The sequence below is a fragment of the Anguilla anguilla genome, chromosome 7 (assembly GCF_013347855.1).
Source record: "Anguilla anguilla isolate fAngAng1 chromosome 7, fAngAng1.pri, whole genome shotgun sequence".
NCBI lineage: Eukaryota > Metazoa > Chordata > Actinopteri > Anguilliformes > Anguillidae > Anguilla > Anguilla anguilla.
The window spans coordinates 56,516,530-56,543,604 of record NC_049207.1 but is presented as its reverse complement, the minus strand read 5'-3'; the positions used below and the strand labels follow the sequence as shown (position 1 = coordinate 56,543,604).

Genomic DNA, 27,075 nt, shown 5'->3' with positions numbered 1-27,075 from the left:
ATTTCACCGGTTATTAAACAGCTACACCGTGCGTCAGGGCTGACAGGTCTGTAAGAGTCACAGAGATCAACTATATAACCAGATCAATCACCACCTTTAACACTGTATCTACACTGACACTCAACACTGTATCTACACAGACACTCAACACTGTATCTACACTGACACAAAACACTGTATCCACACTGACACTCAACACTGTATCTACACTGACACTCAACACAGGCTTGAAACATGCGGGAACAGGGGGGGGGGGTGGCACAGGAACACGCGGGGGGCATGGGAACGCGCGGGGGGGCGGGAACACGCGGGGGGGGGGGGCACGGGGCCTGGACGGGGGCCCACGGTTTCGGGGGGAGGTGCTGTTTCTCGGCTCTGCTGAAATGACACTCAGTCATCTGTAAGTGTGAAGCGCGTCCCGGCTGGAGCAGCAGGCGCTGTGTAACTGGGCCTCCTCCCCGGCGAGCGAGGAGCGGTGGGCGTGCGAGCGCAGATGCCTCGCTCTCTCAGCTCTGAGCGCGGCCGCCGGCTGAACGCCACCCAGGACTCCTCCCAGAGTGCAGCGCGGCGGAGAGCGCTCCCATTACACCACCCGCTATTTATATACGCCTGGAAACACAATGCTGGCCTGCGCCCCTTAGCACATGGCCTGAATCTGCCTGCACCTCCCTGCGCATGGCCTGCGTCTCCCTGCACCTCCCTGCACATGGCCTGCGTCTCCCTGCACATGGCCTGCGTCTCCCTGCATCTCCCTGCACATGGCCTGCGTCTCCCTGCGTCTCCCTGCACATGGCCTGCGTCTCCCTGCATCTCCCTGCACATGGCCTGCGTCTCCCTGCGTCTCCCTGCACATGGCCTGCGTCTCCCTGCACCTCCCTGCACATGGCCTGCGTCTCCCTGCACCTCCCTGCGCATGGCCTGCGTCTCCCTGCGTTTCCCTGTGTCTCCCAGTGCATGGCTTGCGTCTCCCTGCAGATTGTTTTTAACTGGAAGCCCAGCCAGGTTAAGAGACACCCTGTGCTGGAGGCAAGCCCGCCGGCCTTCTGTCTGGGAAATATAATTATCTCCACCCCCCTGCCCCCCATAATTCTGCACAAAATATGACCACACAGCCAATAACACTGATCAGGAGGGAGGCCGTACGATGTCTAAATGAACCTGACATCTGTAGTAGCCTAACTGGTGCAATGAAAACTTTTTTAAAAAATTGCTAAATGTATTTTGTAGGAATGAACGAGCATGAATCATTTTCCGATTAAAACAGCTTGACTGCTCAACAGAAGACTACCCATTAAATACCATTTCTGTTTGAAATCTATAAACCATCTATGTTATTAACTACAATTTTAAACAAATCTGCCCTCTGCTGAGACAATCCTAAGCTGCAATAAGAGGAAGCTTTACAAGCGTTACGTTTTTTCATCTACTGTAAACGGGCTGAATCTGATTATTATGGTCTGGAGCAGAAAGGGCTCTCATTCACAAAACATGACATCAGCGGCATCATTAAAAACATGCATTCTCCTGAAATACGCAAAGAACAAGAGCACACCCAGAAGCTGCATGCATCATCAGTGACTGAATGTGACAGGAAAAAATATCACTTTAATATGACACACAGAAATATGCAAATTAAGTACAAACACAGAGGATTAAACACTGCAGCAGACAGGGGAACACCAAGATCTAACAGCACAATCAACACTGTTCCAACTGCCAAACTCAAAGATCCATCACACTCTCATACAGTACGCCAGTTTAAAATGCCATCCTCTCACACGGCCAGACCAGGAATTTTCCAAAATGCTCAGGGGCAGATGGGGTGGGAAATTCTCTCAACTGAATCCGCTGGCTCACTGAAAAGAATCCACTGGATCTCTGAAAATTTGCCCTTAAGCATGTTAGTGCATTCACAGGGTACATGAGCTCACTCAAGTATAAATGAACTGAAAGGCTTGTGAGGAATGTGACAGGTTGCACATGCTACATGCCCCCGGTGTCTGTTAAAGGGCCTCCACAGGGGCAGGGAACTGAATCAGCTCCACTGGGTCTGGCTCCTGGCACAGAAACCACAGCCAAAGCACACAGACCCAGATATGAGTCCAGCCTGAGTGGATCCCGAGCCAGAGCCGCCGCGCAGAAGCTAAACAAAGACACACGCAGCCCACCGCCTTTACGACCGCGCTCCCAACCGCCATATTTAAACTCCCCCCCCCCCCCCCCCCGAAGCAGAAAGCAGGGCAAGCATGCGGGAGCAGTCCAGCCACCGGCCCGTCTCAGCTCACGCTGGCACTTACACCGTCTTACATCACAGCACAGACCCCGCCACAGACCGGCTACACCACTCCACCGTGTGATAACACATCACAAGAGCCTCTGGCCCCATTCTGCAGAAACCAGGCCTGAGGGGCAGAGCCAGCGAGGGGGTCTCGTGACAGTCAGCTGGACAGACCTGGGTCAGCACGCGTCTGACGTCAGATACCGAAAGTAGCCCAGGAATAGAGCAGGGTCTGCATGCTCCAAACATGGCGTCACTCACAGGTCAAAGGTCAACAATGTCGAGGAGCTCCAGAGAGTAATTATAGCATGCCCCGCCCGAAGGCTGGCCAGCTCAGCCTCCACGAACCAGCCTGTTTCTGAGCTCTCCCCAAATCTCCTCCCTGTGACATCATCCGCCAGGGCCAGCAGCCCGACTGCTCTCCTCCTACTGTGACATCATCCACCGGGGCCAGCAGCCCGACTGCTCTCCTCCTACTGTGACATCGTCCACTGGGGCCAGCAGCCCGACTGCTCTCCTCCTACTGTGACATCATCCAGCGGGGCCAGCAGCCTGACTGCTCTCCTCCTACTGTGACATCGTCCACCGGGGCCAGCAGCCTGACTGCTCTCCTCCTACTGTGACATCATCCACCAGGGCCAGCAGCCTGACTGCTCTCCTCCTACTGTGACATCATCCACCGGGGCCAGAGGCCTGACTGCTCTTCTCCTACTGTGACATCATCCACCGGGGCCAGCAGCCCGACTGCTCTCCTCCTACTGTGACATCATCCAGCGGGGCCAGCAGCCTGACTGCTCTCCTCCTATAGATCTTGCTGTCTTCGAGCTTGTTGCCCCATTAATCACTTTCCTCTGGTCACGTCTGAATTTGAGGCAAATCGATAGAGGCTACTCACTCCCAGTGAGACATGCATTACAGCGGATTAACTGCACTTTTAAATACATTTTGATAAGCTTGCAAGGCCTAATTTACATCAAGTAAAAAACCAAAAAAAAAACAAATAGACTTTACACTATAAACAGCATGTCAGGGAGACAGACGGTGGGGAGAGAATAAACATCGTGTGGTCGTGGTATATTTAACACTCAGCCTACAGACAGCCGAGGCATTCGCAAATAAAAATGAAAAACACTCCCAGGAAGAAAAGGGAAATGAACTGGACCGTACAGCAGGGCTTCTGTGACCCCCGACCCCCCCAGTGCAGATCTCCAGCTCCTCATCATCAGCCTGTAGAAAAACACCCCCCCCCCCCCCCGCCCCCCGGACAGAGCCCTCAATACTCAGGGAGGGAAACTGCTGCCCCAAGAAATGGAAGACCTGTATATGTGGCGTTTCAAATCTAAACAGAGACCACCACAAAAACATCAGAGCCCAGGTGCGATATCCGAGCACAGTTCAATTCTCTTTAGAAAACAGGTTTTCACACACAATTTTCACACAGAAACTTGCACATGCCAGTTTTACACATGCCTTGTATGTACATCTGTCTGTGATCCATCTAAGGTCCAAATTCACACAATGCACACGACCGACACACAAGGGCCCGAGGAGCCACATGCTCAGGACTCCAGAACGGCCCAACCAATCAAACGACCCGTAAATCAATCAGTAATTCAATCAATTAACTAATCTCAACCAGAACAACAGCCTCTTTCTGAAGGCACTGCCACAGTGACAGGAGGGATCCGATTAATCTGCTTAAAATCTAATTTGAAATAATTTCTTGGTGGCACAATCACATAATATGACCGTAATGGTGTATCAATTCAATTTCTGTAGGAACAGAAATGAGGATCTATCAGAGGGACTGGAGGTTTGGGAACAGCCTAAAGGGGAAGTACTAATGAGAGACACTGACTCAGTATCTCATTCTGCAGCTACAGAGCTGTAACACCGTCAAACAGCTTTGAGTTCAGCCTGAATGTCTGTCGTGTGCTACAGACCCCGTGTCTGTGTGTTCAGTGGCCTTTCTGTGGGGGACAGAGTCTGTGGAACACACTGGTGGTAGATCTCACACACACGCAGGGACGCACACACACACACACACACATGCACACACACACACACACGCAGGGACGCGCGCACACACACACACACACACGCACACACACACACACACATGCACACACACACACGTACTCCATCCAGATTCGCCGTGTCTAAAATGACAGGGAAAAACAGTGTTAGACTCTAAAGCAGGTGCAGCTGGTAAAGATGCGTGCTGCTCACTAACTCCGTCTCTGTAGAGTAGAGGAGCCTCCAGAGCGGTGGCGGCAGATTTGCTGGAACATTTTTTTTTGTTTGCAAGACGAGCGCTGGAGCGCGACGAGGACTTTTTCCCCTGTCCTGTAAATTATTGATGTGTAAACGGCGGAGCGTGCTAACTCCCCTTAGCGCCGGCGAGGTTCGCTGACCTTAACGAGACCGATCCAAACCTGCAGGAGCCCCGCCCACAGCCACCCGCACCAGAGTTCACCGAGTGCGCGGAGGTCAGGCTGTAATAATGGGCCTATCACTCCGAAACACAATGAGAAACTCACGCTGTCTAGCGTGAGCACCGACACTCGATGCCTTTACACACGGGTTGGGAGGCCCAGAGCACCAGACTGGAGCCGAAACAGACGTGGTGACGGCCTGGCGTGGTTTCGCCGCGCGTCACTCAAAGGTCTCCAGGCGGGCCCGCCCCAAAGAGGCTCGGGGAGAAGCGTCAGAATTCCGTCTGCAGCGGCCTCGGTGACGGAGGCCGCACGGGGGGGGGGGGGCAGGGGGGGCTCGGGAGGGGGGCGGCCGCACAAAAGTCCCTCTGTGCTCCGCTGAGCGGCTCATAGATCGCTCTTTGTTGTGTGAAAATGTCGCAGATTCTTACGGCCGAGCTATATTTAAATCCACATGCGCCATCGGTGAAATGCGCTAACTCTGCTGTGCAGTGACGCGTGAGCAAGGCCACGCATGGGCTCGGCTCAGCCACATGCGCCCTAACCCTAACCCTAACCCTAACTCTGCTGCGCAGTGACGCGTGAGCAAGGCCACGCATGGGCTCGGCTCAGCCGCTCCCTTCCCGACCATTTCCCACTGTCTTTAGTGTCTGACCAGACAACTGAAACACCTACAGCTCAAAGCCAGAACTGCACTGGCTGTAGCTGGCAGTCTGAAGACGCATCAGTCCTCTATACGGACCACACGCTCACCAACTCCAGAAAGCGCGAAGACTGAGGGCATGCATCATCCAATCAGGAGGGAGCAGCAGTGGATCGTAACATTCCATTACAACCATCAATATCAGAGCAACAATACAAAAAAATAAATTCACAAAAATGTAAACAGGGCTGAAAGTGCTTCTATGACCTTAAATAAAGCTTCTCCCTCATCCCTAAAGGAACGCAGTCAATAAGTCTGTGTTCATGCACACGGACTCTCTTATGCTGGTGTCCCTGGACAAACTCTGGAGATCCAAAATTACTACACAGTTTTCTCCCAAGACATGCTGAATTCTTAACTACACTCACACACTAATGCCCTGCAACAGTTTAAGTCTGTAAGGTCACAAAGTCTGTAGGGTGCGTTAGGTCTACTGAAAGAACCTGTTTATACAGACAACCGCTTAACACGAGCAAAATCAGTGCAGACAGAACGCCCCTCTGTCTGGAGCAGACACAGACGGGTAAAACAGCCGACTGGCACTGCCAAGCCAAATCACAGGACCCAGGGCACGTCAGGAAATGACAGCTGTGGCTCGAAATGAGAGTTATTTTGACTGAAGCCTTCTTTGCTATCTAGATTTCCTTGGAATGCTCCTGACTGCCCGAAAACAAAAACAAGCTTAGGAGTGTCTTTGTGGGAATCTCAACCGAATGTATCAAATGCACGCAGAATCTGAATTTACCAAAATTATTTTTTTTTAGAGCAAACAAATTTTGTGTAATCGAGAGAATGTTAAAGATGACACATCGCTATCTGAGGATGGGACTGCCTCCGTTGTGGAATCAGCAGAAATTAGGCAGATTCAAAGAGGAACTACATAAGCAGAACACCAAGGCTAGTCGTTTAAAAACAAGCAAATGTATACAAAAAAAATAACAGAAACAAAGTTCAGACTGATATGCAGATTTCTGCCGAATATATTAAATATGCAGATTTCTGCCGAACCTTTCACACACTCTATCCCGTAACCTCTGGAGACGCCCTTTGACCCTGCTGCTTTTCAGCAGTGAGCCCAGCGGGTCGTCCAGAGCCTCCGCAGCCAGAGCCGCGAACGCGCCCGCCTGCGCCCGCCTGCGCCCACCTGCACCCGCCTCTCATCCGCTCAGGATCAGACACAGGACACTGAAAGCAGCCTTCACCCCTGTGAACCTGACCTCACCCCCCACCCCTGTGAACCTGCCCTCCCCCCCCCCCCCTGTGAACCTGCCCCCCCCCCCCCCCCATTCAGGGGGGATAATAATGCTCTGTGCTCAGCCTTCACACGCTGCTGAGAAAGGCTCACTTCTGCACAAAAGAGGGGAGGCAGGCAATGAGCCATTTCCCAAAAAATCTTTTAGAGAGCAAAAAGCTAAAAAAGCTGACCACAAATATTTCAGAAATGTCACTACTGCGACTAACCAGATACTCGGCCCAGAAACCGTGCTCTCTGCTAATCATTCTTTCCCCCTCAGAGCTCTTGAGAATGCCGGCTCTACCCCGGAGTCTGTTCTCCTGTGGTTTTTACGGTCCTGCTCTGCATCGCCCCACGCCCCAGCATGTGATGGGCGGAGTCACGCCCTCCGTCTGTCTGGCAAAGTTCACAAAAAAATCCTCTTCAGCAGGAGGCTAAACTCCCTCCAGTGCACACCTCTGGTGCACGCAATATCCGGCATGAAACTACCTATTTCACACCTGTTCACCCCTGAAAGATCATATACTTACAAAGATGAAAACAATTTTTCATCTTTAAAAATAAACAATTCCAAGCATCAACTTTCTCAGAACTTCCAGTATAATAAATTCTCAAGAAAGAAAATACATAATCCTGTCCCACTGTGAATTGCATTTAAATAACACTTGTTAATGTTTTGTTGACATGTGAATATCTCCTCTGTACGAGCGCCCACTGAGGAGCTATGATTCATGCTGTCCCACAGAGAGGCACAGCGCGTACTGAGCATGTCCAGAGAGAGCGGGAGACTGGAGGAGACAAACAGAGTACTGAGCACGTCCAGAGAGAGCGGGAGAGTGAGCATGCCCAGAGAGAGCGGGAGACTGGAGGAGACAAACAGAGTACTGAGCACGTCCAGAGAGAGCAGGAGACTGGAGGAGACAAACAGAGTACTGAGCACGTCCAGAGAGAGCGGGAGACTGGAGGAGACAAACAGAGTACTGAGCACGTCCAGAGAGAGCGAGAGACTGGAGGAGACAAACAGAGTACTGAGCACGTCCAGAGAGAGCGGGAGACTGAGCACGTCCAGAGAGAGCGGGAGACTGAGCACGTCCAGAGAGAGCGGGAGACTGGAGGAGACTGACGCAGACGGATCTGAGAGAGCGGGAGACTGACGCAGACGAATCTGAGAGAGCGGGTACATCGGCTCCCGCCAGAGCCACACTGGGGATGCGCTGCAAGGACAGAGAAAACCCGCCAGCGCACACGCGCAGAACCGCCAACAGAACTGCCAACAGAACCGTAACAGAACCGGCAACGGAACTGCCAACAGAACCGTAACAGAACCGCTCTCGACTGAAGCGAAGCAGCCCAGCTTCCCCCCCCATCACACTGACCGGAGACACACCGTCAAAATGCCGGGTGTGGTCTGGGAGTGAGGGGGGGGGGCGCACAGTCCAAAGAGCAGGCGAGGCCCGTCCCATCAGACAAACACTCCCTCAGCTTCTGCAGCTGGCTGGGCCCGGGACGGAGAAGAGGGGGGTCCCACAGCCCCGCCCAAACAGCCCCTGACCTCGCATACCACACACAGCACATACAGCGAGGAGCCCCACCCCGTGTGTGTGTGTGTGTGTGTGTGTGTGTGTGTGAGTGTGAGGTGTGTGTGTGTGAGTGAGGTGTGAGTGTGAGTGTGTGTGTGTGTGTGTGTGTGTGTGTGTGTGTGAGGTGTGTGTGTGTGTGTGTACTTCCTCAGGCCATTTGAGAGTGAACCCGGGGCAGGATACTGACACAGGAAGTGAGGATCGTAGCCACAGGAAGTAGCGCTGGGGAAACACAGCGCACGGGGCAGAATGGGCCGAACGCTTCAAAGCCTCAGCGAACGGCCGGCAGTGAGGGAGCGAGCGGCCACAGGAAGAGCCAGGTCACCTGATCCAGCCCCTCGTCACACGCCGGGCACGTCCAACATGGCGGAGCTCCCAACACCCAACAACCCTTTCCTTTCACACTCCGGGCTCAACCGAGCTTCCAAAAGTCCAGCGCCTCCTCCTCCTCCTGCTCCTACTCCTGGTGCTGCTCCTCCTCCTCCTCCTGCTCCTCCTGGTGCTGAGGAGTGCCCTCACTCCTGCACATCACTCCTCACGTCTCCTGAGGGAGGAGCAGCGGCTGGAGCAGGAGCTCGGGTTCGGGTCCTGAGGGAGGAGCAGCGGCTGGAGCAGGAGCTCGGGTTCGGGTCCTGAGGGAGGAGCAGCGGCTGGAGCAGGAGCTCGGGTTCGGGTCCTGAGGGAGGAGCAGCGGCTGGAGCAGGAGCTCGGGTTCGGGTCCTGAGGGAGGAGCAGCGGCTGGAGCAGGAGCTCGGGTTCGGGTCCTGAGGGAGGAGCAGCGGCTGGAGCAGGAGCTCGGGTTCGGGTCCTGAGGGAGGAGCAGCGGCGGGAGCAGGAGCTCGGGTTCGGGTCCTGAGGGAGGAGCAGCGGCTGGAGCAGGAGCTCGGGGTCGGGTGGAGTTCAGCTCGGAGAGCAGAGCGGCCGCAGACATAAACACGGCCGACAGTGTGAAAGGATTCAAAAGCACCGTCTGCAGAGTTCGGCCGACAAACAGAGTTTGGGTTTAGATAAGAGAGATAAGCGGTTATAAACCTGCAGCTGAACGAAGGCTGACTGCTCCTCGGTCTGAGGCGCGAACACGTCGGCCTCTTATATGCAACCTGCTCGCGCTTCATCTGAACGTACAGACCGCAAAACCACATGCAAAACACCCCCCCCCCTCCCCCCCCCCCTCCCCCCCCCCCCCCCCAATGCAAATCACCCCGCCACTGATTACAGGCTTTCAGATATCCGTCAGTCTAACGGGACTGCAACCAAAACCCAGAGCAGCCCGTTCTCCCCCCCCCCCCCCCCGAGCGAGGCGCCCCTGACGCCCGTGGCGGTATTGATCTGCAGGACGCGCCCAAACCCCGCCCCGGGCATGACTGTGCGTTCGAGCGCGGTTCACCCGACAGCGCCGCGGTGTGTCCGCTGGCCGCGGGCACGGCCCTTACCTCTCGCACGCGCTCAGTGGGTCCGCTGGCGTGGGGGTGGGGGGGGGTCGGCGAGGGATCGGGAGCAGGCTGTGACACGCGGTCCTTCTCCTGCTCTACTGCACCACTTCCTGCTGCTAACAGGCTTTTCCCCCCCGGGGGGGCGGGGCCAGGGGATCGATCTGCATCGCTCATTAGCGTGGGGGGGGCGGGCAGGGGGGCGAGGGGGGGATCAATAGGTCTGAATAGAGCACACAGGGGCCAGAGTGGAACAGGACCAGCTTCCTCCACCAAACATTTTCACTTTATTTTACTCTTCTCTCTCTCACAGGACTGCGACGTGTGAAACACACACAGGGAACAGCACCCGGGAGAAAAACACAAACGCTCCACTCCTGCAGCAGATCAGGTATTAACCCCGGGGGTGGGGGCATGGGGGGGGGGGGGGGGGGGGGTTTAAACATTAACCGCGTTCAGCCCCGGCTGAAAGTGAGCACGCGCGTGAGGCCTGGGGGGGGGAGGGGGCAGGGCCGTCCAGAGGCTCCTCAGAACGCCCTGTGAGGTTTGTTTTCCAGGAAATTGGGCCTTTTTTTTTTCTTTCTTCTGGACCCTGGCTAAAAAAAGGAAAAACACCCTCACTGGAAGTTTCCACTCCGTCTGCTTTTTATCTTCCTGGTCATCTGCTCCCCACGCACACGCTGGGGCAGACACTTCCTGGTCATCTGCTCCCCACGCACACGCTGGGGCAGACACTTCCTGTTTTGCCTCCATTGTCACATCGGTGTGTTCAGAAGACTGTCACAGCGGCCCTTGGCTCTGATACCGGGGCTGTAACCAAGAGGCGGGGGGGTGGGGGAGGGGGACGGGGGGGCTGGGGTACAGTTATCTCCGACCCACACGGCCTCACCCTCGTCTGCCAAACTACACGTGTGAGGCGGGCGTGGTTTTCACGCGAGAGAGAGACTGGCACATGGAACCTGTGACTGTCCCATAAAGAGCCCGGCCCAGAGCACACCCAGATCACACCCAGCGCACACCCAGAGCACACCCAGAGCACACCCAGATCACACCCAGAGCACACCCAGAGCACACCCAGAGCACACCCAGATCACACCCAGATCACACCCAGAGCACACCCAGAGCACACCCAGAGCACACCCAGAGCACACCCAGATCACACCCAGAGCACACCCAGAGCACACCCAGATCACACCCAGAGCACACCCAGAGCACACCCAGAGCACACCCAGAGCACACCCAGAGCACACCCAGATCACACCCAGCGCACACCCAGAGCACACCCAGAGCACACCCAGATCACACCCAGAGCACACCCAGAGCACACCCAGAGCACACCCAGAGCACACCCAGAGCACACCCAGAGCACACCCAGAGCACACCCAGATCACACCCAGAGCACACCCAGCGCACACCCAGAGCACACCCAGAGCACACCCAGATCACACAGCGTCTGCCAAACAGGGTCTGCCAACGGCCCAAACTCTCCGGTCATATCCCCAAACTCTCCGGTCACATCCACCGACTGAAGATCAACAAATACAACTGTCAATTGCCCACTCACTACGAAATACATTATGTATGTGAAAAAACATAACTTTCCCAAGAACGTTTAAAAAAATTCATGAAACAAATTTGAGATGTGAGGTATTGGTAAAGGAATAGCAACCCCTGTGTTTAATATAATATATAATGGCTGAAATGCTACTGACAAACAAAAACATTCCGTGCAACATTCAGCATGCATGATAGGCTTGTTTTTCAGGCTTGTTTTGTCTAATGGTTTTGCTGTGCTCTATCAAACCAAAATACCCTGGACAACTGATCACAATACATCAAAGGAGCAGAAACAGGATGTACTACAATGGAACAATATTTCTCATTAACAACATTCGCTATGAAAGGACAAACAGGTAGAGACCACTGAACATACACTCAGAAACAGCCCTCTCCACTCTTCTAACGCAGTGGGAGTTTCTGCAGAGAGGCTGCGATGCAGCGGGGCAGACAGAAGCCGTGTTCATCACTAACTCTGGTTGAACAAAACGGGGGAGAGCGAGCGAGCACAAACTGCCACACACTCACCGAAACGCAGAACAGACCAGCCCTGCAGCCGCACCAACCAGGCCCCCAGCAGCTCAGACCGCTCGCTCACTGCACACTGTGAGCAAACTGAGTGACCCAGCGAATCGGCTGCGTGTTGGACGCCGTTTGCCAGAACACAGAGAAACCAGCGACACAGGCATGTCACCTGATCGAAGGGGTAACGCTCAACAGCAGCCACGCTCGGGGCAAGTAACCAGCCACGCTCGGGGCAAATAACCAGCCGCGCTCGGGGCAAATAACCAGCCGCGCTCGGGGCAAATAACCAGCCGCACTAGGGGCAAATAACCAGCCGCACTAGGGGCAAATAACCAGCCGCGCTCGGGGCAAATAACCAGCCACACTAGGGGCAAATAACCAGCCACGCTCGGGGCAAATAACCAGCCACGCTCGGGGCAAATAACCAGCCACGCTCGGGGCAAATAACCAGCCGCGCTCGGGGCAAATAACCAGCCGCACTAGGGGCAAATAACCAGCCGCACTAGGGGCAAATAACCAGCCACGCTCGGGGCAAATAACCAGCCACACTAGGGGCAAATAACCAGCCACGCTCGGGGCAAATAACCAGCCACGCTCGGGGCAAATAACCAGCCACGCTCGGGGCAAATAACCAGCCGCGCTCGGGGCAAATAACCAGCCGCGCTCGGGGCAAATAACCAGCCGCGCTCGGGGCAAATAACCAGCCGCGCTCGGGGCAAATAACCAGCCGCGCTCGGGGCAAATAACCAGCCGCGCTCGGGGCAAATAACCAGCCGCGCTCGGGGCAAATAACCAGCCGCGCTCGGGGCAAATAACCAGCCACGCTCGGGGCAAATAACCAGCCACACTAGGAGCAAATAACCGCCTGCTCTTCTCATGCTAGCCAAGCTACGGCTAATGACAGAAGCGCACCGTTAAAACCACCAAATGAATTACTGCACGGAAGGAACACAACGGCTGATAAGCTTCTGTCTGAGCGGCAGTGTGTAGCAACAGGCAGAAATAATGAATTCGGTATAAAAGTGTTTTATCTGGTTTACACGCTTTTATGTATAAAAATTACTCAATATGTCTCTTTCACAAACAAAAATATCTCAAGTTTAAAAGTTCTCAAAATAAAATATCTCACAAATATGACTCGGAGAAGTGTTTAGCTGGACAGTCCTGACGTTGCTGACATGGAGACTAAAGGATTTATTTTCTCCTAAACTAACCTTAGCATTCCTACCTTTTAAACAATTCTCCCATAATTATTTATAAAAAGAGAAACAAGAAAAAAAACAAGAAGAAGCAAAACTGTTAAATTCAAACCTGCAATCCATGAGCCGGAAAGCAAATAGAAACTGCCAGGCTGCAGTCTGTTCTGCGGTAAGCGGTGTGCAGCCAGCGCAGCCAGCGCAGCCAGCCCAGCCGATGCCGTCCCCAGGGTTAGCACAGAAATGCGCAGGCGGAGTCCGTACCTGTGGAGCTCACCGCACTACCAAACAGGAAGCGAGCCAAACCAAACGTATTCAGTCGTCCCGAGTTTCCACTCGTCCGGCGGCTGTGATTGGACGTGGTCGGAGAGCAAGCGCGGCGTTATAAAAATAACAACAAACGCCCCCCCCCCCTCCCCCCCCCATAACGGCCGCTGGCTTCTCATTACATAAGAGCGCGGCAGCGGGTCTCAGCCTGCTTCCTGCCGCACCGCACGTCCCACCAGAGCGTCCCACCAGAGCGTCCCACCAGAGCGTCCCACCAGCACGTCCCACCAGAGCGTCCCACCAGCACGTCCCACCAGCACGTCCCACCGCACAAACGCAAAACGGAACGAAACACCCCCCCCCAGGGTCTTTGGTTAGTGCTGCGACAGGAAAAGGGAAAACTCTTGTTTGTGTCCCGATCCATGAAGCCAACGCTGAAGAACGTGGAATAAATTAAGAAAAGCTTGTAGTGCATAAGAGAAGCGCCTCGTGTTTGTGTGTGTGTTTGCGCGTGAGTGTGTGTGTGTGTTTGCGCATGAATGTGTCCTGTGCGTGTGTGTGTTTGCGTGTGAGTGTGTCTGTACGTGTGTGTGCTTGCGCGTGAGTGTGTCTGTACGTGTGTGTGCGTGTGTGTGTATGTGTGTGTGTGTGTGTGTGTGTTTGCACGTGTGTGTGTGTATGTGTGTGTGTGTGTCCTGTGTGCGTGTGTGTGTGTGTGTGTGTCCTGTGTGCGTGTATGTGTGTGCGTGTGTGTGTGTGCGTGTGTGCGTGTGCGCGTGTGTGCGTGTGTGTGTGTCCTGTGTGCGTGTGTGTGTGTGTGCGCGTGTGTGTGTGCGCGTCAGGGTGTTTACCTCCTCGTGCTGTTAGGCTAGCAGGAGCTGAGCGCGGTGCTGCTAGCGCTGAGCTCTGGGCAGTCTGGCAGCTTTCCTGCCAGGTCCCCACTCCTGCTCCAGTAACCCCTGACCCACAGGAAGTAGACACAATGGACTGAAAATATCCCATCCCCCACCGCGAGAGCGCCCGTGCAGGACAGGACGCCCCCCCCCCGCACGCCACCCCCCGCACACACACGGCCCGGCCCAAAAATATCTCCTGCCCCTCTGAGCACAGCGCTGCCCCGCAACACCGAGCACCCAACGACCCCGCCGCCCGCCGTTACCACTAACCCACTGCCCTGAAGACACGCCGCGCTGCGTGTGTGTGTGTGTGTGCACGTGCGCGCGTGTGTGTGTGTGTGTGTGTGTGCACGTGCGCGCGTGTGTGTGTGTGTGTGTGTGTGAGAGAGAGCTGTGTGTGAGAGAGCTGTGTGTGTGTGTGTGTGTGTGAGAGAGAGCTGTGTGTGAGAGCTGTGTGTGTGTGTGTGTGTGTGTGTGTGTGAGAGAGAGAGAGAGCTGTGTGTGAGAGCTGTGTGTGTGTGTGTGTGTGTGTGTGAGAGAGAGAGAGAGCTGTGTGTGAGAGCTGTGTGTGTGTGTGTGTGTGTGTGTGTGAGAGAGAGAGAGAGCTGTGTGTGAGAGCTGTGTGTGTGTGTGTGTGTGAGAGCTGTGTGTGTGTGTGTGCATACATAAGTGGATGCAAGTTAGAGTGGAGTGAGTGAGTGGGTGAGTGAGTCGATTCAGTGAGTCGAGTGAGTGAGCGAGCGAGTGAGTGAGCGAATCGAGTGAGTGAGCGAATCGAGTGAGTGCGTAAGTTGAGTGAGTTACTGTACGTGTGTGCATCTAGTTTATTCTTTATCAACGTTGCCACAATCAAGTTCCTCTTCACCTGAAAAAGACTCTGAGCATCAGCTCATACATTCCCCAGAGAGCTGTGTGTGTGTGTGTGAGAGAGCTGTGTGTGTGTGTGTGTGTGTGTGAGAGAGCTGTTTGTGTGTGTGTGTGTGTGTGTGTGTGTGTGTGAGAGAGCTGTGTGTGTGTGTGTGTGTGTGTGTGAGAGAGCTGTGTTACTCTAAGGTGTGCTGATCGATTCCTCCCGCTGTCTCTGTCACCTCAGAACAGGAGCAGGTACGAAAGCGATAAGCGAGAGAGAGGGAGCGCCAGCGTTAATCAGACCTCCTCCTGTGCCCCGTAAACGCCGTGGTGTCACCCGCCCAACGGAACCCGCCTGGGCCCGGGCCAGCCCGCCGAAACCCCGGCTCTCCGCCCAAACGCGCCGGTCTGGGGGCGGGACGGGGCACACCTGAGGCCTGGCCGTCCCGGGACAGTTTCAGCGCCCTGCCCCCCTCGCCCCTCGCCCCCCGCCCCCCCCTGGACCTCTGTTACCCTGGTGACAGGAAACAGCATGGACTCCACGGGCCGGCGGAATCTAATCACGAGGGGGGGGGGGGGGGGGGCATCCACGTCCGACCAAATCTCATTTACCACTGAAGGCCAGAGATTCAGCAAAATCACATTTTCATATGACTAAGAAACGGAAGCTTAAACAGGAAATGAAACGTATCGCACAGATAAGAAACACAAGCCTGATCTAATAAAGCATTCTGTATATACTCTCCTATAACACACTCACACACTCCAACACACACTCACACACACACACACACACACACACACACACACACACTCACTCACTCTCAGACACACACACACTCACACACTCCAACACACACTCACACACACACACACACACACACACACACACACACACACACTCACTCTCAGACACACACACACTCACACACTCCAACACACACTCACACACACTCACACTCACACTCACTCACTCACAAACACACACACATTCACACACTCACACTCACACCTAACCCTAACACTCACACACACACACACTCTCACTCTCACACACCCTCCTACTGTAAGACACACACAAACACACACACACACTCAATCACTCACTCACAAACACACACACATTCACACACTCACACCTAACCCTAACACTCACACACAGACACACTCTGTGTGTGTATGTGCAAGTGTGCCATCGGTGTTGTATGTGTCTATTTCTCGTTTTATTGTGTGGACACAAGGGCAGCCATGTTAATTATTTAATGAAAGTGAGTGAGGTTGAAAAGATGGCTGTCCTTGTTTAACCCCGTGCTTTCTCTGGCTTTCCGTTAGAGAGACGGCCTGAGGGCCTTTACACAGAGCAGGAGGGAGGCTGTATCTCCTCATCTGTTAAAAGGGGGGGGGTACGGGGGGGGGGGGGTGCAGCAGTTTCTCATCGGCTAAATGGGTATTGATCTCCGCTGGTGCTTCGCTCACCGCGCCATCGCGGCCGGACTCCACAGAGTCGCCGGATCTGGAGCCGCCGACGTCTCTCAAAAACACAACAACCGCAGCTTTGTGCTTGGGTGCGTACTTCCGCACACTGCTTACGCCCCTGTGTGCTCAACACACTGCTTATGCCCCTGTGTGCTCAACACACTGCTTACGCCCCAGTGTGCCTCACACTCACCCTGTGCGGAAGAGCTCTCTGCTCTGTGTCACACTCACCCTGTGCGGGAGAGCTCTCTGCTCTGTGTCACACTCACCCTGTGCGGGAGAGCTCTCTGCTCTGTGTCACACTCACCCTGTGCGGGACAGCTCTCTGCTCTGTGTCACACTCACCCTGTGCGGGAGAGCTCTCTGCTCTGTGTCACACTCACCCTGTGCGGGAGAGCTCTCTGCTCTGTGTCACACTCACCCTGTGCGGGACAGCTCTCTGCTCTGTGTCACACTCACCCTGTGCGGGAGAGCTCTCTGCTCTGTGTCACACTCACCCTGTGCGGGAGAGCTCTCTGCTCTGTGTCACACTCACCCTGTGCGGGACAGCTCTCTGCTCTGTGTCACACTCACCCTGTGCGGGACAGCTCTCTGCTCTGTGTCACACTCACCCTGTGTGGGCTCTGTGTCACACTCACCCTGTGCGGGAGAGCTCTGTGTCACACTCACCCTGTGCGGGAGAGCTCTGTGCTCTGTGTCACACTCACCCTGTGCGGGAGAGCTCTCTGCTCTGTGTCACACTCACCCTGTGCGGGAGAGCTCCCTGCTCTGTGTCACACTCACCCTGTGCAGGAGAGCTCTCTGTTTTTCCCTATTTTGGGGAGAAGCGGGAAACACAGCGTCCCGCCTCCTCCGCCCCTTTCAGGAAGAGGCCGGAGTCTCAGCCAAAGCTGCGGCTCGCCCCCCGCGCCCCCCCCCCCCCCCGCCCCGCCCCTCCCTTCCCAGCACAGACACACAGTCACATGAAATTGTCAAAGCCGCATCTCTAGAATTCAACACATTCCATTCACATAGCAGCTGGTGCTGCATGAGGGGAGCGCTTCTTCAGCGCCTTCCCAAAGCTGAACAAACCCCCCCTCAGTCCCGCGCTGTGCACACCCAGAGCACTGCTCCGCGCGGCCAGCTGCCAGCGCCGAAAACTCCGCTCGCTAACCCCGCCAGTCACACGCTACTACAGAGAAAGGGCTTCCCAAAATCCCGACACACACCTGAAGCTCCCCAGTCTGCCACCTCCAGCACCACCAGCAGAGCCTTCGCACGTCTCACACGTTCAGCAGCTCCAGGATGCGTACCCCCCCCCGCACCCCCGCTTATGGCACACTGCCTGTGCTGTTACTGTTCTCACGGCTACACAGAGAATCGGGGCAAACGCGGCACCCCGATATTTAAAGGCTGGATTCAGCGACACACGAGTGACACAGGGCCAGGTCAGCCGCAATCGGAGCGTGTTCCTGACACGTCCACAGAGAACGCCTTGTCAAATTATCATTCCGTACGCCAGAGCACAATCACAAGACACCGCCGCCCCCCCCCCCCGAGCACTAACTTCACACCACACCGTCCACCGTAACCAAAAACCTCCCCAAAAAAACCAAAACAAAACAAAACTACACAGTTCCTACTGACCTTGAGAGTTTCCAGCCAAAGTTGTGCGGAGGGGCCTGTGGTTTAGGAAAGCCCCCCTGTCCTCCCTAGCACAGGCCGGCGGCAGACCGGACCACTCCGGAGGGGCGAGCGGAGGGGACAGCGGAGCGGGAGAGAGGCGGACGAGGCGGAGGAGTGCGGACAGCTCATGGGGAGAGCGGGAGGGAGAGGGGGAGAGAGAGCGCGGGGTGGCCTGTCCTCTCTCCTCTGCTCGGCCAGTTAGAGTGCGGTCTGAGCGCGCTCCGTTCCTCTCTCTGCTCCTCTGCTGACGGAATCTGGCACCTGGTAACTCCGTACCCAGCTCCGTGCCCACTATCACTGTCCCTCCCCCTCCCTCCCTCCCCCTCCCTCGCTCCCTCCCTCCCTCCGCCTCTCACTGTCCCTCCCTCCCTCCCTCCCTCCGCCTCTCACTGTCCCTCCCTCCCTCCCTCCCTCCTGGCTCTGTTCCAGTACATGCAGACCAGAGGCTCAGCTCTAATGCGTTTAGGACTGAAGACGCTGCTGTGGGGGTGGGGTGGGGTTGGGGGCGGGGTCGGGGGGCAGAGACCCCTCGCTGGTCTGGGGTTACGCAGCCGTGGAGACGGCGGGGGAAAGAGGCGTCGCCCAGGCTGTCCCGCTGCCGGTAACCTGCGAAACGGAGCGGGTCGAGCTCGCCGCTTCACCCCCTCCGACTCGCCGGGGGGGGGGGGGGGGGGGGGGGGGCAGGACACGAGCGCCGCCGAGAGACCAGGGTCAGTCAGTCACACACCGCAGCCTCAGGCACCAACCAAATACCCCACAAGAGCAGTGAGGAGGCGGCATGCAGACAAAAAACAGCCAAAGAGACGCCAGCATTTCCCACCACAGTGTCACAGCGTCACAGCGTCACAGCGTCACAGCGTCACAGCGTCACAGTGTCACAGCGTCACAGCGTCACAGCGTCACAGTGTCACAGCGTCACAGCGTCACAGCGTCACAGCGTCACAGTGTCACAGAGTCACAGTGTCACAGTGTCAGTTCCTCTAGATGAGCAGAGTTCGTCTGCAGGAAAAGGTGCGTAGAGTGCGGAGCCTGAGAAAGACGAGTGTGAATAACGGGAGGGGGGGGGGGGGTGGGAGAGAGCGAGACTGCTCCAGGCTCCGCCCTGCTGGAGAGAAGCGGAGCTTCAGCTCACTGGGGGGGGCAGAGAACGCAGACCGGGGGGGGCAGAGAACGCAGACCGGGGGGGGCAGAGAACGCAGACCGGGGGGGGGCAGAGAACGCAGACCGGGGGGGGCAGAGAACGCAGACCGGGGGGGGCAGAGAACGCAGACCGGGGGGGGCAGAGAGGGGGCATCGCAACGCTGAGAGGGCATCGCATGGCATCATGCAGCAGAGATTACATAACCTCCGTCCATCTTTCCCTCTGCTGGACCCTCCAAAGCGGTCAATATGGCCCCTGTGAAACGCCATTTAAAAAATGCTCAAACGGCCAGGCGGAGTGAAAGGGCTTTATTGTAGCAGGCCGAGCTGAATGCCGCCCCGCTGCAGAGGGCAGAGCAGCGCTAACGGACGCATTCCTGCACGGGACGGGGGCACATATTTTAGGGCTGAATCAGAAGGCCGTGGACGTGCAGGCGAGCGTCTGAGTGAAGAGCGCTCTTACTGCAGCAGATAAACGCCGGTCCCGGGGGTTAGCGGGCACTGCACCGCCATTAGCATCCGAACACACTTCCCCTCCTGCTGCTGCTGGACAGCGTGCACCGCCATTACACAGAGTTCCCAGTCACTGTGTCTCTCCGGGAGAGAGCATGCTGGGAAGGCAACGGCAGGGCAACAGGCTGTGAGGAAAACACTCACGCTGCATAAAAAACTTCAGAGGTCAGAAACTGTCCAGAGAGTCGGTTTACAGTGTGTGTGAGAGAGACAGAGGGAGAGGGAGAGGGAGAGGGGGAGAGCAAGAGAGAGAGAGACAGAGAGAGAGAGAGAGAGAGGGAGGGAGAGAGAGAGAGAGAGACACAGAGAGAGAGAGAGAGAGAGGGAGGGAGAGAGAGAGACACAGAAAGAGAGAGAGAGAGGGAAGGAGAAAGAGAGAGAGAGACGCAGAGAGCGGCGGTGGGCGGGGGATGGTGGGAGGAGCCTCAGAGTGGTGAGTGATGGAGGACCCGCTGCAGGCATCTGTAACTCATCAGCGCAGCGCAGGACCCCGCCGCTCTGACCGGGCGAGCTGGGCCGGGGAGAGCCGCCATTCCACCGGGCCGCAGATACAACAGCCACCCCCCAACCCCCCCACAACCCCCCCACCCCGCCGCGAATCGACAATAACAGCCCCCCCCCCCCACGGGGCGGCTCACATTCCCGCCAATGGAGCGGAGCGGTCGGCCAGCTCCCTGGGCCAGGGGCCTGGTGGAGAGCAGAGGAGAGCAGGGCAGGCCCCTCCCCCTCTGGCTCCGCCCCACAGCGCCCCCGCTGACCCGCTCTCCGAGCAGCACCATGTCCTCTGGGAGAAGCCCCAGGCCCGCTGATCCTGGGACACTGATGACGTACACAAGTTCCCCCAAGTTGGTGACAAATTTAGAGTTCCCTGGATTCTCACAGATCCCTTCTCCCTCTGGGCTGAGCCCCTGGGCTTCTCTGGGCCTTTCCATGAGCAGCATTCTGCTGGAAAGGAAGCCTCCAGCCTCCTGCCACTGGACTCGGCACAAACAGCCCCTTCTGCAGAACGCCTCGCTGTGTTCACTGGCCGGGCTCTCCCTCGCTCGCTCGAAGCGCGAGGACCATCTTTGGGCATTTTCGTGGCAATCGGGAACGAACTGTGACATTGCTTAGCAGAAATAGTACTGTTGGTTTTCAGCGCCTAAGTCTATTTTTGCCACACATCCCAAACTGTGCTACACTTTCCACAAAAATGCCACTGGCTAAAAATTATTGTTAAGAACAAAAGTTAAGGCAAGGTTACCGATGATGCGAGCAAACAGCGCCCAAACACACGGAGCGTGCTGAATATTAACGCACAGCAACCCGAGCCCATATGGCCAATAATCCGCTCAGAACGTTATTACACAGTCAGCAGGTACAGGGCACTGCTAGTTACAGCATGCCGCCTGAAACAGCCCAGCACAGCCCAGCACAGCCCAGCACACAGAGGCCAAAGCAGGCGCTGGAGACGGCCTGCAGAACTCCTAAGCCCAAACTAAACCCTCACAGTCCGGCTCCTTAGCGTAATCACAGTCCCAATGTCACATGCTGTTGCTCCAGATTTTCATATTTGCATAAATGCGACCTGTTCTGTGCGCACAGTCACTGGCCCCGAGCCATTCGCTGGCTCAAACAGGGTTACTGAGCACCACACCAGCACGACACAGTGATGTCACAATAGCTATCAGGACCATGACACAGTGATGTCACAATGGCTATCAGCAGGATGACACAGTGATGTCACAATCGCAGCACGTGGGGAAACAGTGAGTCAGGCTAGTCATAGCAAGACAGGCTATTTTCCGATGCTTTTCCAGCAGGTTTTATTTTAAACTGGATGACTATGTCTCTAAAAGACCATATCGAGCAAATGGCTAATATATTGCGTCTATTTATGGACTCAACTAGCTTACCTGACATGCTGACCATTATTTTTGACAGCATGACAGGTAAGCTAGTTATGTACATAAAAAAATATTTTTTAACTTATGTGACCATTTCAAATCTACTTTAAGAGTGACGTTCACTCCAGTGAACTGAGTATTCTGTCACCAGCACAGGCTGACTCCCAGGGGTCAGAGCTTCATACCAGACAAAATGTAATTACGCAGAAGGCCAATGTGTGTTTATGCAATTTACCAATAAATACTTCACTCATTCTCACCTCAGAGGATGGTAAGCATGGTTTACATTCTCTGGATTTCCCCTGTCTGTCATACTCCTGTACAGCGTAAGTCATGCAAACCTTCCCACCGCACAACCCTGTCTCTCCAAAGCTTTACTCATGTCTGACTGAATGTGAGACCGGCTTTCTTCCACATTAAAAGACTGATGTTCAGTAATCCTCACAGGTAACATTCAGGGAGCTGTGTGGAAAAACCTGGAAAAAGCGATTAACAGATCAGAAATAATTAATATTTAAAGGACACAATCCAAGTTCTGGAGCTGTCAAACTGTCCCATTATTCACTTCACACAGTCACTTTCAAAATTTCATCTTCATGGAGTTCAAAAACAAAGCCCGAACGCCGTTTAGTGGCTCCATAAGGTCCAGACGCAGTTTCTTGTCTTCAGGCTGTTTGTTTACACCGTGAAACGCAAAGTCCTTTAATCACAATCAACCGAACTGTGTGCCACTGGCCAATCAGACTTCACACATCCGGTAAAAGCAGTTCACACTGGCCAATCAGACTTCACACATCCTGCAGTTCATTCCTCCTGACTGAAGACATGCCTCGTGTCTGCTGGTTGTGAAACTGTGTTGACCTCCACAGAACCCCACTCAGACTTCAGAACGGGTGACTTGTATAGAGACGGTTTGTGGAGGATTCCAGTTTGGGTCCAGTTGGGTCCAGGGAACCGAAAGACAAAGAGGGTTCCCACCGGCGTCCTGTCCCGCCTGGGGTCGGGGTAGTAGCGTAGGGCCCGAGCTTCGCCCCAGTCCTCTTATCCACTGAAGCCCTACAGTCTGCGGACAGCCTGAGTCGGGAGTTCATACAAGACTTAGAGCGAAACCAGCTCCCAGATACCAGTCATCACACCGCTAACTCAGTGTGCGATATTACTCAGGAGAGCGTTTGACACATTAAAGTATGGGTCACCGCCTGGTGGATTCTGTGAGTGATGGAACAACTAAAGTCCATCACAGACAGAACTATCCCAGGCCGTGTCAATGAGATGGCTGGAAAACAGTGCTCTGGTGGGAGTGTAAATACACACAACCCATCCTCTCCAATCTCCACGCGCTGCGCTGACCTTAGAAACAATAATAAAAGCCACCTGCCTGACGTGTGTAGCACACAACATGGCTGTGCAGGTGTCCATTACTTCATCGCTCAGCAGGACTACAAAACAACTCACCTTCTCCTCGAGAAGCCCTGCCAGTAACAAGACCGTGTGTATCTACTGACACGGAAAACAATCAGGCTTATTCTGCGAGCGAGGAGCACAAAGGCTCCTTCAACCGGCCGCCAGTATCAATTACAAACTGCACAATAGTATTCAACTGCAGATTCTGAACAAGCAACAGAAGATGAGTGGGAGAAGCTATAGATTTAACAGCCCTCATGATTCAAAACCTACAACTTAACTGTCTTCACCGATTTCCATGACAACTAGCTAACATAGTCAAAATGAAACCGTTTTAATTCGGAATGCCGTCCCCCAGCCTTTCGTCAGAAACAAAACAAAAAGATGAAATGTGAGAATAAACATGTTTCAGTTTTTCGAGCATCCCGAGACAGTATCCAGAAGGTTCCACGTGTCGCCTAATTGCGACAGAGAGGAAAGACCGAGTGGCCAAACATCGAAAGGGGAAGTTTGTGAACGCACATGAAAAATGCAGAAGCAGAGAAACTAAACGCTGGAGCTGCACATTTCTCCAGCCGCTTGTGCTTCCAGCCGCTTGTGCTTCCAGCGCGGAAACTGAGCTGAAACGGCGCGTCGTCTGCAGCCATTTCGGCTCGCGTATCATCACAAAGTCCAGCTGGAGCTCTGGCCCAAACTGTGGAAACTGGGTCAGGACAAACGTGCCGATGCCCGTGATAAGATGACACCCTCTGGACCGCAGCACGCAGAGGGAGATAAGGGCCACACAGACCACAGCCAAACTCCAGATCAGCCACACACAATTAGGTCACACGGCAAACTCACCAATTTACCAGGCGCTATGACATTACAGCAATATAACACACGATACAGGACCGGTGGGTCGACTCAAACGGGCGAAGACGTGCATGTGCATCCGAACTAAGATCCCGTTAAAGGGACGGCTCATTTAAACGCCGCGGGAAGTTAGCGGACGGGAGAGGGCGGTCCTGCGGGGACGGCTGAGTGTTTGTAAAACATTAAACAGCGCGGGGCGTAAGACAGGACACAACGGGGTGCAGTCCCGTGCGCCGAAACGGACTCCAGGGGTCCCTCTGGAGCAGGGCTGTGTAACCAGCGCTGGGGACGGGAGCGCGCACACACACACGCTCGCACACACACACACACACACACACCGGGGCGATCGCGGTCGCCGTCCGTCCCCCTGTGCACAGGCCGCGCGCGAATGGGCGCTCCCCCAGCGCTGACTCGGCACTTTCTGCAGCTCAGAAGCTTCCAGTAAACAGCGCAGACTGAAACGGCTCAGCCTTACCCTCCAACTCCACCAATCAGCAGCAGAGCTCTCTCCGCCCCAGCCCACCCGGTACCAAACTGCGTTTCGGCCCCCGAGCCTCACGGGACCGCTCCGTGTGTCCAGAACAGCACCACTGTGCCAGGATCCCCACGGCAACATCTCCCCAAACCGGGCCAGCCGCCCACTAGCTCAAAAGCAGAAGTGCAATCTGGGAGATTTTCTCACACAGCGTTCTATCTCTGCGCTCGAATCGATAAGAAAGGAGCGCAGATGATAACAGCGCATGGGGGCACAGTGCTGGGGCCCCTGACCCACACTAAAACAGTCTCATATACTTCAGATTCAGCCCGCCTGAAATGTGGAGGTAATACAGAAAGAGCTGATTTCATTTCAGATTAAGGCTATATATTACTTTGGGAGGAGAACCAGCAGAAGATATTGGCAGTCATTTATACACACATACCGCTGGCTGATATGGCAGAAAGTGTTGGTTTGGTGCGGAGTGCAGACATTTTCAGTCTAATACAGAATTTTAGACGCATTATGCTCAAGACTCTAAAATTTACGGATAAGAAGGTAAAGCCCCTTGCACACAGTGGACAACTGTGAATGATCGAATTATGCCTGGCCCCGGCTTCTGGAAGTAAGATTAACAAGCAAAATACAGGATTTATTCCCCTCAAAAATGCTCTAGCCTTGGTATCATAAAACAATTGTCTAACACTGTAAATTTTAGGATAATCGGTTGAAAAAGAACTCAGTTAGTTAGACAAAGACACTGAAAAACAGTAACATAAAATAGGTAATATAATCTAAAATGAAATACAGCTAGATTAATTTAATTTTTTTCTGGAAATGTCACTGTTTATGTAGAGTGCTAGTTGGAGCAATTTGCCAGGAAGTGGGAAGTTATTTTAAAATCTGAATTTTAGCACCCAGCACCAACACCCACCTCCTATCTGAGTACACGAGCGTTGCATTCTGTAAGTGTCTGTACTGAAACTTGTCCGAAATTGCATGCAAATGTGACCATATCGCAGGTGTGCCAAAACTAAAAGCGCACAGAGAACATTCAATAGATAGTTTAAACGCTCCTGCAGAATCAATAATCTCAGTGCTTCTCTGTCAACAACAACAGGCCTAAAAGTTATATTCATAAATTTACGAAGACATGACAACAGCACGCAGTAGGCCACAAGCCAGAGCCAAATACAGGGTATCAATAAACCGGGGTTCCATCGACAAACAAAAGGATAAATCAAAAGAGCACGGAAAATTAGCTAGCTAGTTTGTTTAAACAAGGTCATAATATTGAACAAAATCAGGCTAATCCTTACAAATAAAAAATGCAACAAAAAAAAAAAAAACAGATTGATTAAATGTGCAATTGAAACTCCAACGGCAGCTGTCATGTAGATTTACAGTCACATATACTGCGCGCACACACACACACACACACACACACACATACACACACAAAATGTCAAATCACAACAGTACTTCAGTCCCTGGCCTGCTATTGCTCAGTGGGTGCTCATGGCCGGAGAACACCCTGGATTTTTGGCCGCTAATGTAATGAATTCTGCCCCCCTTTCACAAAACAGATACGTTACAAGTGGCATGCCACCCTTATGGATTTTAAAATATCAACACATCTTGCGAAGAAATGGGGGAAGCTGCACGATAAATGACTGGATCGCTAGCTCGCGGGGCACATCTTGTCAACACCGATTTTCTGCAAACAAGTATTGCCGCAACAAAATTATTGAGTTGGTCGATACCCTTAGACTATAAACTACCGTGTTCACGGGACGATGCATGTGTTACATTTTAATCTGAGAGTTGCAATCAATAGATCTACTTACGTAACGTCTCAACTTTTTCTCTGGCGGAGACTTTCTTAGCCAGCCCGCACAGACCACTTCACCCCCGCTCATCTTCTGAGATTTTTTCTTTGCCGTGGAGAGGTTTATTCTGTACGTAATGCCCGATCGCCTAAAAAAGAAGCAATAGAGTGTTAAAATAGCGTTTATGCACGGCAAATACACCTTATTCTTGTATTATGTTGTGATTATAAAAAGCGATAGCCTACCGACACTCCTCCCTCCGGTCCCCACCTCGCTATAGCTCTCACTGCGAAGCCCGACTCCGAAATTCCAAACACGACAATCTAGCCGCACAACTTCTCCAGAAAGGCAGGACACCAACTCCTAAAAACAGTCGATCACTTTCCAGTTAGGAGCCAAAACTTTATAATCCACTTTCGCCACAGTATCCCGTAGTTTACAGAAGGCGGTGTTTGCTTTTCTCTAGATGTTTTTTTTCCCTCTGTGCGAGAACTGTCCGTGTTCTCTTTCCAGAGTGTACGCACGCAGTAATGAGGCTCGCCAAGTTTTACGTTCATGGACGGGGCGGTTTACGTGATCTCTCCCAAAGTGATTCTCACCAGCTTTCCCGCTTATTATTCACTGCCTCAATATACAATATGACCTGAGGTTTTATTTTCACCCGATCTCCCCCCCCAGTTTCACTCTTGCTCCCTTTGCTATCTGGTGATTGACAGTCAGAAGCGGCGATTCGCTCGCACAACTTGGTCTTTCCCTTGGAAGGAGGGAGAGGCGGATTACAAGAAAGGAGTCAGAAGCGCACCATTATGGGACCTGTAGTCCTCGTTGGTCAACAATATGGAAATATCGCGGTTTTCAAAGTTTTTATCTCTTGATCAAGCT

The 27,075-nt window shown here is 54.0% G+C and overlaps 1 protein-coding gene across 10 annotated transcripts in view; it reads right to left on the bottom strand.

Moving 5' to 3' along the window:
- The window catches only part of gab1 (GRB2-associated binding protein 1), a 51,187-nt gene extending 24,246 nt beyond the window's left edge, over positions 1–26,941 (bottom strand). For 6 of the 10 annotated variants that reach the window (XR_004766166.1, XR_004766167.1, XM_035426147.1 and 3 more), the window contains exons 1-2: positions 26,439–26,941; positions 26,212–26,341 (exon numbers count right to left, since the gene is read on the bottom strand). Coding sequence is in view for 5 of the 10 variants with exons in the window: in XM_035426147.1 (XP_035282038.1) it covers positions 26,212–26,283 (72 nt within the window). In the remaining 5 variants the exon portion in view is untranslated. Of the gene's footprint in view, positions 1–13,053; positions 13,320–14,056; positions 14,128–18,052; positions 18,368–26,211; positions 26,342–26,438 lie in introns of those variants that run through there. The other 4 variants (XM_035426148.1, XM_035426153.1, XM_035426155.1 and 1 more) reach the window with 4 other exon arrangements.
- Positions 26,942–27,075: the final 134 nt, after the last annotated feature.